The sequence below is a fragment of the Plectrocnemia conspersa genome, unplaced genomic scaffold (genome assembly GCF_051122295.1).
Source record: "Plectrocnemia conspersa isolate PC_06_02 unplaced genomic scaffold, ASM5112229v1 ptg000002l, whole genome shotgun sequence".
Taxonomy (NCBI): Eukaryota; Metazoa; Arthropoda; class Insecta; order Trichoptera; family Polycentropodidae; genus Plectrocnemia; species Plectrocnemia conspersa.
The window spans coordinates 7,740,313-7,753,160 of NW_028277166.1; the positions used below are offsets into that span (position 1 = coordinate 7,740,313).

General features: G+C 33.1%; 1 protein-coding gene across 8 annotated transcripts in view; it reads left to right on the top strand.

Moving 5' to 3' along the window:
* Positions 1–12,489, top strand: part of LOC148237527 (E3 ubiquitin-protein ligase ZNRF2) — a 129,140-nt gene extending 116,651 nt beyond the window's left edge. For 5 of the 8 annotated variants that reach the window (XM_088181878.1, XM_088181879.1, XM_088181883.1 and 2 more), the window contains 3 exons: positions 8,454–8,549; positions 8,629–8,734; positions 10,824–12,489. In XM_088181878.1, coding sequence (XP_088038004.1) covers positions 8,454–8,549; positions 8,629–8,734; positions 10,824–10,881 — 260 coding nt within the window. In that variant the 3' untranslated portion in view covers positions 10,882–12,489. Of the gene's footprint in view, positions 1–4,242; positions 4,518–8,453; positions 8,550–8,628; positions 8,735–10,823 lie in introns of all 8 variants that reach the window. The other 3 variants (XM_088181886.1, XM_088181885.1, XM_088181884.1) reach the window with 2 other exon arrangements.
* The last annotated feature ends 359 nt before the right edge of the window (positions 12,490–12,848 follow it).

Sequence of the window (12,848 nt, forward strand, 5' to 3'; positions counted from 1 at the left end):
GTTAAAGAGGGAGGGGTGGTGTATTTCTAATACAGTCTGTGTGGTCGATGAGTATCTTTACTTTCTGAATATCAATCGTATCAGTGCTTTAGATTGTAACCTCGGATCATTCGCAAGAAATAAATCTTCACTTACTATTTTTATCGAGAGCTTAAGAGCAATGACAATAACCATAAATTAAAAGGAAAAGTCTCGCGCTTTGTGCAAGCCAATTTCGTATTATCTGTATTGTGTCTTGAATATGTAGTATACATTTGTTTGGTGAAATTTCATTAAGTATATCGATTTTACCTGTCGCCGTGCGATACACTGCAATTGAATATTAATGACGTGACACGATAGCGCCTCTCCAGATTGTACCCCCAAGACCGTTATCCATAGCCGTAGCTGTCAATCTGCTTAAAACGCTTTCGACGTTGCACACCGCTGTTCATGAATAAGCAATTTTGTCTGAGCAGACGACCGAGAAGAAATTCATAAAATATATGTAAATTAGTATAGAGCAGAGAAATTTGCCAAACGTTTTTTGAGCAGGCGTTTCCTTGCCACTCAACCCCTATCGTCGTACGACACTCCTTGCACTCAGCTTTTTTTGAGCTTTTATGACTGGCGCCGAGTAATCCATATAGTAATGATGATGACGGTTAACGTACTTAATAAACTTGTGGTTGTAAAGAAGTCGTTATATATTATTTCAGTACAATTACATGAAATACAATTTTTTGGTAGAGCTATTTGTTGCTTTCAGAAATTTGTTTAAAGTTTAACATAATTACGTATATTTTTTAATTGCCGAAGACATCAGTAAGGTCGTATCCCGATCCTTCTAGGTTGGCCGGCAAGAAATTAATCACTTGCCGACCGACCAGTCAGCCGCACGATTCGTAAATGAACAATAGAATGTATTTGTAGCATTTTTGAACGTGGTATCCCATGTTCTTTGCCTTCGATTGTACGATGACTTGAGGTCTCAAATACAAATCTTTAATTTCTATGTTTTTTTTGTCATTCATTTTTGGCATTCATTCATTCGTCTACGATGCTGTGTGCAAATGAATGGATTTCGTGTTTCAAAAAGTAATTTTATCACCGGACGCCAAAATAAAATCTCGTCTAAAACTAAAATGTATCAATTTCATTATTCAAACAAATCAACATTATTATTTTTATTTTAATTAATTTGTAATAAAAAATACGGATGCCATTTTTTTAAAATTGTTGCAACATGACAGACATTAGCCCAATACGTTGCAGCTGAATACAAAAAATCAGCACATACAAATAAGCAGTGAGACTCTTGACCAAAATCATAAATCTATTTTAATAGTTATGAATTATTAATTAGCTTATAATTAATATATAAACAACATCACGATATTCGTCCGTAAGATTAGGATAATCTAAGAAAACCCAACTATGATGATCGAGTTTTATGTATGTATCACTAATACTTACTTACTAGGTTTTACATATATACAAATCGAACCACTGACATATAGACTTTAAAATTTATTAGTGTAACATAAGTTTATTCTATATATATATCTCACGATACAGTACAATTTTCTAAAGCATAAATTTAGCTTTAACGTGTTCGCTCCATCGCAATTTCGCGTCCAATGTCATACAATGTTCTATTTGTAAAAAAAATTATGCTGATATGTATTAATCGTGTCATTCGCAATCTAGCCATCGAAGTGCAACAGTATCGATCCCAATACATTACCTTGATGTAGTACTACAGATGATATATTTGTTATGGATATGTATGTGTATTTTTTACTGATGAAGTATATGAACCGTTATATAAGACTAACAATGAAATATTTGGTTTAGGTAGAAGTTTATTTATTTTGAATTCGAGACATTAGTGAAACACATTATCAAATGCTTTATCAATATCTTCCCGAAAGCCAAAATGGTAAAGCAAAATTATCTGGCTTGAGGCACTTAATAACCAGTTAGCTCAGAAATATCTAGAATGTAGTCATTTTCTGTTGCTTTTTATTACTTAACCATGCAAGTTTATTATTTTTATATTTACATGTGAAAAAGATATAAAAGGATGACCATTTTTAGTCGCCTTGTAATGTATCGATCCAATGAAAATTAAACTGTGGAATATGGTTGTAGACCACGAACTGATCAGATTTAAAAATAGTGCAGTTTAAGTTGTTCTGCTTAGCTTTTACGTCGTAAATAAAGCGAAACAAGTGTTAATTTAGCGAAAGCTTTTAGAGCAAAGCTATCGCACTCGCATCATTAGTTTCTGCTTCCCCGCTGCCTCTCCGTGATTTTTAGGAAATTTATCATTGTCGGCCTGTAAACAATGCTAGCTTTTATCGCCAGCATTATCTGGCCCTAGGCGAATAGCTCCTTTCGACGTAATTTTCCCTCCTCTCCTAATCTCCGCTTTTCATCTCGACCAAATCAAATTCGAAACAAGAACAAAAAAGGGACAGGAAAGAAACTCGCGTCCAACGCGAACATTTTTCCTATGCCTATTCAGCATATTCGCAAATGTGCTTTATCATGCCGACTGGCTCCATTTCCCCCCTATTTTATTCCATTGTATCGAATATCGCGGCCATAAAGTCGAGTCGCTCGCTTCTGCACTGTATTTATTGTATTGTAATGAAAGTTTAATATATTTGGTATCGATCGGGCCTTTATGTGTGAGCGTATCATACGTATATTTATATGGACGTTATTATTTAATCAATTGTGTAATTGTCGTTTATGTGAAACGTAGGTTGGGTTCCGGGCGTGTCTGGAATAAAGAGTTGAACCCTTTGTGTTACGGCACGGGCTAAAATAAACTGTTGCTTCGTTTATGTTTGACCGCGATTACACAGATATTAATCACAAATGTTTCATTGATTTATTTTGTGTATGTTATATAATTAATCCCATGGCCTTACATTTAAATTTGAAAGGGTTCAATTTCATGTCATGACCGAAAAACTAGTTTTTTATTTCTTAAATTGCCATATAAATAATCCAATACACTTAATTGCTAATATAGAGAAATTTACGCTATTTATTTCCATTAATATGTAATTATCATGTTTACAATCAATACTAGTTACCGGTTAATAGGCGCAGAAAACCGTTTCGCTTTTATCCCGTGCGATAGCATGAGCAAGAGATTGAGAGCAGTGTGGTACTTATCCTCGCAGCAGCATTGCCTAGCGATGTACGCGTTTATTTTTATTTGTTACTGCCGTAGTGCAGCCTCCTTTAGTCTCCAAATAGTCAAGAAGATTGGAACATTGAGAATACTTGCTCGGTTTCCATTGATGTTGATTTAATTGTGAGTAAAAATGCATGTGAAATATTTAATTAAATTTCTATTCGTCAATTCTTAATTCTTTATATTAATGAAATTATCATTAGTATTATCTTCATTAATTATTTCAGTATCCGATTCTGAACTATCTAAATTTGAAAAAGCCGCACCTGAATAATTAATATATGTACATACATTGATAAAAAAATTCGGTCAACTCTTGTGTATCCAAATGTATCTCAGCTGTTAATTTCTCGTTTATTTAATGTTTAGATCTTGTAATTAATACTTAGCGTACCTGATTTTATAGATCACTGTTTTAAGGAATGTCACAAGCGAAGTGTCAAGCTCTGATTGAAGTAGCATATTCCTGATTAAAGTGAATTCAGTACGGTCATGTTCGAACTTAAAACTCTTGAGAATTACAATAAGTCGAATGCTCTTCTAGTTCTTGATCGTATGGCCAATACGATTTAGTAACGGCGAAATCGATATTTCTTTGTATTTGGCACCGATCATTTGGTTTTGTTTAAGTGAATTTAAACCGTTTAATGGACATCCGCTGACGAGAAAAAATTTCGCTCTTAGAAAGTCACAAATAAAGTTTTGCAACAATCACGGGTGGTCCCGATATTCTGATTATCGAAATTAAATTAACAATACAACGTTGTTGCTATTTTGATTTTAGTAGTATTATATATAGAGTTGCGTTATCTATGTGCTACGTTATTTAACCACAGCTTAATCCAATTCGATTTAAAATTATTTATATAATCTTCATTCTCTAGACTTTTCTCCGTGCTTTGCCGCCGGCCTTGAAACTTTTCGCGACAAGGTCATATTTTATTCAAAACTGTGATGGTCGGTCATTACCGTGGAGGCTTTCGCGGCGAACGAACCACTCGCGCGCACGCCAATCATAATTATGGTATAATATAAATAAATAAGTATAGTGTGTGTTTAGCGACATTGAATCAGTGTTTTTGTGCATCGGTACTGTGTCGTGCAAACTGGCGACAGTCGCCATGCAGAGGACCGCCAGGACGGTATCGTACTCTGGTGGCCGTCGCATCAAGCTCAGCTGATGGAAAGCTAACGTAGAGAGCTTTTGGGATGGGTATCATAATTGGCACATGCGTGCCAGAGAGCGAGCCGGAACCGTCGATCTACAACGAGAGGTCTCTGCAGCACCACTTTCTGCAGAGGGGTCAGAGGCGTCTGGTGTATGGTAAAAATATAACCATTGATTAAGCATTGTTTGAGTATTTTTTTTTATAGAAATATCTCTGAATTGACCGTTAGCGCACACCCTTTTTGAAACTTGTTTCGCACATACATATGTATATATGTTACATTTTTAAATGTTTCCAAGTACATTAAAGTATATCCTATACGGTAGTTATCCGTGTGTGTTTTTAAAATAAATAAATAACATGATTCATGGCTTATGCATTATAACCAGAGATAGGCACAAGTGTATGTAAGGATGAACGTGACAAAATACTGTAACTGAACGGACCACCACAATAGCCTTCGTTATGTCCAGAAAAAAGTCAACAGTCGTAATTACATGAAATGTTTGATATTTTATTGTTTTATTTCACCATTAAGAAATAGCCTGACACTGAAATGTTATTCAATTACATTTTATTCAAGGTTTGTGATTGTGATTCGTCGTTTCAGAAATACTAGTATATGATTCATGCCATTTATGTTCAATTTACTTGTCAATGTTTGAAATTTATATGGCACATAAAATATTTGAACTTGTCGATTGTGATATAAAAGTGATTTTCTTCTGGGCTATCTGGAAACATTTTTGTATCGGAGATAAGTTTGAGTATGTACTCGTACTATATTGTGGATTCACAATTAAAAACTAACTAACTTAATATTTTAAGTTAGTCTAATGTTAGTGTTATTGTTAAGTATATTGTAAGGTCTGTGTGATTTCATAGTAATAATAAAAAAAATCAGGAGTAGGAAGTACGCAAATGTGCGAGTTCTATGACAGATTCTCCTCGACTAAATCAGGCACTAAGTGATTGAAACTATCGTGTACCTCATGTTAAAGAATACTTTTAAAAGGTTATAATGTTTCCTTCCTAATTAGTTATAACGATTTTAAATAGTAATTTATTAACAAGTCGCGTGCGCAACAATTGTTAAAATCGAATTACATCGAATAGGTAAATTTTAAAATCAATCGAAATCGCGAGTTTTCGCGTGCGTCCAAATGAAGCTTTTGAGCTTCTGGAAAATCAAGGTGAAGTTGTGCAGACCTTGATATTTCACAAGTTGAGGAGTACATACACAAATGCCCAGATCCGACCGGCGATAACTCGTCAATCAATCGTTTCGTGACCGGGTCATAATGACCGAAAAGGGTTCGAACCGCTGCTCCGTAGCCCTTGACCTCGACGCGACACGCCGAACAATTTTCAGGCTTTTCCACTTGCAGCGAGCTTTTTGACCTTTCAAACGACGCCGTGGAACTGGCGGGTAGGTACGCGTGTCGACCCGCTCTTGTGTCAACATCGAGTGTTATTATTACTGAAATATTGATTTTTCACGTAGGAAAAATCAATATTTAAACGTGAAAGAGTAGAGAGTATATTTTTACATCTATTGGCTTTTGTTGCGCCTAATTCGTGCAAATTCGCACAAGGCATATCTTGATTTTGAGTTCAAAAGCTATTTCCAATGCATTTATTTTGGTATTGCCTTATAATATATTTTTTTTAACCTGTGAACTCGTTTCTTGATTTAAACATAGCATAAGTTTAGCATCTACTCGACTTTTTGACACCCAATGATGATGGTTTCATACAACAACAGTAGTTGTTAAAACTTTATTCAACATCTAACAAAACGATTTTATTATTATTATTTTTAATAAGTTCATCACTGATAACGGATGGCCTTTATCATGAACGTATTTTTTCCCCCTTTTAATTCACTACATGTTGTTTTTGTTAGTTGCTAATTGAGTAAAGATATTTTTACGGACTATTTAATCTTATAAGGCAAGAGTATGTATATGTTTTTCTTCAAAACATTTCAGTCGAAAATCAATTATTAAATTTTAGGTTTTGTAACCCTAAGGGGTGTGACTTCGCAGCCAGTAAGACACAGGTAGAAACTAGTGATAATTTTATTAGATTATATTAAATATTACGACATACGATGAATGGCGAGATTTTTTATCCGAACAGTGGTGAAGAAGCCGTCGCAGGGATGTTGTCGGTGCATTAAAAAAACGAACAAACGTAATTATAATAAGTAAAGAAAAATTAAAAATCTGTGCATTAAAATATTATATCCGTTTAAGTATTAGAAAATGTAGAACCAGCATTTCAGAATAAAAAGTTTTCATTTCAGAAGCGATGGACGCAAAATATGTCAATAAATACGAATTCAAATATTATGTAGATGTTTTAAACGTTTTTTTAAATAAAATTTAAGGATCCTCGTCATCTTTTTATTGATATCAAATATACAATTGATACAACTTTTTATAGTTTCTACGGTGAGTGCGTTCACCTAGTCTCATACAATTTTACTAACAAGTAATTGTTGTTGATGACATCATATGGGTTAAATACTCCATAGCATAATTATTGATATTATGACGTACATTTGCGTCATCGGCTCTTAATGATAGCTTTTTAAAAAATGCGCATATTCAAGTCATCGGTCTGTTAAATATTAAGGTAAATTATAAATTTATGAAAATAAAAATAAGACGCTTTATCATGCAGAAGTAGATACTCCTCAAATAACTAGCACCATAGACAAGTGGTATAAGTCGCTGACTATTAACTTGAAAGACCTGGTTTTGAATCGCATATGGACCTTAGTGTTTTACAATTTTTATCGTGTCTGATTATTATATAATTATAATTCCGGTCAATCATCACTGATTAGGTTTATTCATTTTTTTCTAATCCCGCAGATGAATATTGCGATGATTAATTTAAAATCGAGCTAGGTGGTACATTTCGCTACTTCAGCTCATAGAAAATATATTATATGAATTCAACAAAAAAAAATATGACGCATTGGGGAAACCTGTCAAGAAATAAAATAAAAATAAGTCATATTACAGACCACTGACGCACTAACGTTAATGGTCATTATCATATTTATTAATAACGAATGACGCATTTACAAATCAATAATTTTAAACGATATCTTTAATAACGCATATTTGCGTCATCAGCTTTAAACGTAACTTATACAAATTACGTTATTTAAGGCGTGTAAAATCTTAAAACCATGTCAACTGCTATTTTCTGTTAGAGCAAAAGACGCAGTTTATATGTTATTCTTGTCACGTCTCGTTTCATTTCTCGATTCAAGAATCTGTGGAAGAGTTAAGTACTTTTGTAATGTTTACATCAATCAACGCGTTCCTTAGTTTCTATTATATAATATATTATGCTGTGTATGTATATTATAAATACAGCTAAAAACGATGTAAATGATTATACATGACATCTCTCGTTGGGGAAAGATAATCATACAATAGCAATTACTAATTGTCTTGACACAATAATTGTAATGGATAACTTATTGATTGAAATGTTGTATTATTATAGTTCGTCTATAATATAATTATAAGGCATTATTTTTTTAATAGTTTGTGAAACACGTAATCACAGTAATGGATCACGAAAATTGTAACTTTGCATGATCCGAAATTAACCGCGTAATTATTTTTTGTAGCTGTGTATAATTTGGTTTTATTTTGAACTTTATTAACAACGGCCTTGTTTTTTTCTGCCGCCTTTGTTGGCACAAGTAGCAACAAGGGGGTCTGTTTTTCGTAATTGTCAAGGAAAGTGCTTTATCAGAATCGCCGCTTTCAAGGTCCTAGAGAAGGCCAGATTTGGATATTTCGCGAATTCACGTAAGGTCCGAATTGACCCGCGATTTCTCGACAATTAAAGTCGCATTACGCGAGACTTGGGCGTTTTATCGACCCTTAAAACTCCAGAGCCGTAGCAAAGTCGACTCCCTGGAAAGAGTATGAGAAAGAGAGAGATTAATGATGCTGTAAACCCAGCCAACGTTGATGAATGTTTCGGTCTTGGCCGATTTTTTCACTCCCTCAATATGCATATTATACGTATACTAATTTTATGTCTTTTCCTTTTTTCAGGAATCAAATGCCCTGTCTGCAATAAATTTGTCCTGCCGGACGATATAGAATGCCATCTGATGATATGCCTAACTAAACCTAGACTTTCTTATAATGGTATGTATTTATTTTTTTTCTATCTTGATTGATATTTTGCTCAATTTGTTTGATTAATGTTTGTATTTGCGTTTTTCAGAGGACATACTTAGTGATTCAAAAGGCGAATGCGTAATTTGCTTAGAAGAGTTGAGCGCTGGAGATATAATCGCTCGCTTACCATGCCTGTGTATTTATCACAAAGGGTTAGTACATCTTGTTTTACTATTTAATATTACAGTTAATGCTAATTTTATAAATGTATGTATTAATTTTACGACAGAGTGAAGCTTGTTTCGTCTCGGTTTGTTCCACACAATTTCCTTATGTAAGCTTAGATTTCTGGTATTATTTATTTGGAAATAAAATCGTTATTTAATTTGATGTTAAGTATCGTAAGTCATTGCTAAATAATTTAAATCTTATGTGAATAATAAATTACATAACACCTTTCTGCATAATATTACACACTTTCATCCATCAGTTTAAGTTTACCGAACAGAAGTTCACTTGTACAGTATTTTACCAACTTCTTAATGAAACCATTTGAAGCGCGGTAACACTAGGCTCACATCAGCAATAGTCCAATAAGTGAGGCGATATCCTCGCAGTTATAGTAGACTGCAACAGGAACGTTATTTGAGTTTTTCCAGAAAAAGTTAGCCAGCTTGTGGTCGTTTTTTAATATTTCCTGTTTTAAAATCCAAGTAAAAAGCAATAAAAAAATTTAGCATTCCAGTTTAGAATCCATGTCAAAAGCAATAAAATTGTGCCTCTGCTGTCATAGTGGAAACGCTTAAGACTTTTTGTAACAATATTACGACTTACAATAAGTTAGAATCGAATGAGGCACATCTAAACCGAATTTTGACCAATATGAGAGGGCAAAAAACAATTATCACTTCTCAGAAGTCAAAAATCCACGTCAAAAGCAATAAAATCGTGCCGTCGCAGTGGGAGCGTTTCCATTACGACGGTACCGATTTTATTGCTTTTGACGTGAATTTTTGCCTTCTGAGAAGGGATACTTGTTTTTTGCGATCTGCTATTGGGCAAAATTCGGTTTAGATGTGCTTGGGCCAATATTTTCATATTATAAGTCCATAGTAATATCAGTAAGGAAAACTGTCATATTTTTAAAACACTAATTTCAAAGTGCAGACAAACTATGAATCAATATGCGAGATGCGACGTCTGTCTGTACTTCTTCTTTCGCTTATTTTCCCCTGGAAGTTGAGTTGGCTTAGTTTGTATCGACCTAATTAAAGTTCTAAATTTGTAACTAATTTTAGAACTTTTATTAAATTGGATTTGATTAATTCGTGTAGGTTAGGTTTGGGTTTGAACAGAAAATGTACGTTTCGCAACTGCTAAATTAAGTTTCATAGACATTTTAATGCAGCATATAATTTCACTAGTGTATCAGTTAAATTATATTTTTGCTAATAGAAATATGAAAATGTAAATGTATATGTAACCATATTGAAGAGACAAACAAGTACTTTAGATGATCAGTGAAAAAGATGCGTAAATCAAATTTATTTACCGCCAAAGAAATACAATGAACCGACATACGTAAATGGCCAATCGCAGAGTAAGTTGAAGCTAGTTGTTTCTTTTTGCGAGGGCTTTGTTCAGGTGGACGTAAAGGTTGCAGCCTAATCTGAGAAGTCGTAGAGGTAGGTCGACAAGATCTCGCAAGCCGATGCCAAACTGTGAGCGTCGATATCAGGGAGAGGCAGTGCTCTTTGAAGGCCGGGTCGGAGGCACTGACTTATGTTGACATTTTATTGGAGTACATTGATCAATAGGAATTTGAATATAACGATATAATAGCTCTTAGGAAAATTCGAACTGATATTAGAAAATCATTAAAAGATTCCTGTAAACTAACCAAAATCAAAATAATGTGTATTAAACATGTTAAAATAATTGTCAATAATGTATAATATGTATTATTTTGAAAAAAAAAATCATTGTTCAAAGTCCAAGTCGTGTAAACAAGTCTTTCAGAACCAAAGAGAGGGTGTCCCTGTTCCTCCTTCGAGATTCAGACTACCACCATCCAAGGTTGACGGTTTTCCCATGCCCCTTTAAAACTCCAGATTTTCTTCCGCTCTTATATACCCACTCTCGAAAGGATGGGAGGCATTATTCGTTCAAACTAGGTCCCAGGATTAATCATGATAATATAAATATATAAATTTTATAATATTAGGTATATTTTTATATTATCAGTAATTTATTTAAAAGCATTTGAAAGATTTTAATATGTTATCTTTGTTTGTTTTTCAGGTGCATAGATCAGTGGTTCGAAGTAAATCGGTCGTGTCCCGAACATCCTGGTGATTAGTGGATTCTTCCAGCTGTGCTTAGTAATCATTGTATAATGACTCAAAATAATTGTATATTATTATGAAAAAGTGATATGACGCAAAGAGTGGGCCACGCGCCGACCTAGCCGAAGTGGAATGTGATTTTATTTGTTGATATGCGACACCAACGTTGGTTCCTTCAGAATGAGTGATTCCGCCAGTCTGAATACTCGTCGGTGATCTCCGGAGATGTGCGAAGTGCGTCGTCGATAATAGAGCTGCGTATTCGCATACTTTTGTATAGTTTAAAAGTGTCGTGCTTTCACTTATTTTGAATGTGCCAACGTCTGATTTTAATATTGTAAAATTTCTATTTAACAATGAAGAAGAGAAGAAAAAAAGATTAATATTCAGAAAAAAGACTGTTACCTAAGTATCGGTGAAATATGTATATAAATGAAATAGTTTTTACCATTGACAACAAATAACATGCATCTCATATATTTTATGATGAAGAAGAGCAAGAAAAAAAATGAAATAATAATGTAATGTAACTCTTTAGACAATTGTTAACCAACGTTTTACGTTTAGAATGTAAGGTTTTTGCAAGAAATTTTGATACCCACAAAAGCTTATTGTTTTAAATTTATTAGTCATAATGCAGGTGCGCTTTTGAGCGTATTTGTAATACATTGTACGGCAAATGGAAAGTCATTTGAACGTTTGGAATGAGTGTCACACAAGATTTTTGTCGATACTTGTGCGTACTAGACAAAATATTTTTGATACTTTCATATCGAAATAACAAATAAAACTCAATTATTATTTTCCTCTCATAGTCAATTAACATTGTCGTCTTTCTTTTTCACAAAATCTTTCGAATGAATTTGCAGCTTATAAAAATCGACTATCCTATATATCGTATTGTTGCGTTTTTATTTTATGTATTAATTTGTGATTATTATTATATAATATATTCAAGTTTAATTTTCTTTTTGTTTCGTAAAGTAGAACGTTCCGTTGATGTTATGAAACACTGGAGGACATAATCCTCATTATATATCGAATCGGAGCAGATGTGCCCTAAAAGCAAACGTTTCAAATTCGGTTGTTGGACATTTTCGTTTTAAGTAACGGCCAAAGATTGGGTACAGAATTGGTTATTAAATCGTAAAACGGTCTTAGACCTAATTTTATTGTTGAGGTAACATTTGCATGCAAATGTAAAGCGTAACGACGACTATGGCTATCAGGCATCCCTATATTTCTGGATAATTTATGAACAAATAATGTAAACAATGGAGTGTTACGGTTGCTTTTAAACTCAAAAAAGGAACGGTTTAATAAGAAAATAGATCTGTGATTATTGTTGTTTGAAGTCATATACGAAAAAAATATTGGTGCTAGTTAAACGGCACTGTAGTTTATATAAAACACAATTTTCCAATTACTTGTTTTTTCATCGATCAGTGTCTTTCAAAATATTAACCTTTTCTTTCTGTAAATGGAATTATTTCTAGAAATTTAATATAAGGGCTATTATCCATTTTACTTTATCTTATTATTTTTTGGTAAAATGGGTCAAGGATTATGTAAATATGTATCTACCATAACATTTTCTGATAAATAAAAGTGATGTTTTTAAATGCCTTTTTTATTTTAAATATTTTTTGTGTTGTTAATACGAAGCAATAAAATGTGAAATATGACAGATACTAATGAGAGTTTTAATTTATTTTATCTTTCGAGTTAACTGCTCATTTTATGTATAATATAATTTAATAACAAAATAAAATCAAGATAATTGTATGTACCTTCATATAAGATGCAACCTTAAATAGGTAAGTAAGATATGAAGTCTAAAAATATAGATTAAATATAAAAGATAGAAACTACCAATAAATATAGATATGCATTATGAAGATTCGATATTCGACTCAGAAGAAACAAGTAAGAAAGAACTGTTTTTAAGAATGTGTTGATTTTTGTATTACTTCTTAATATA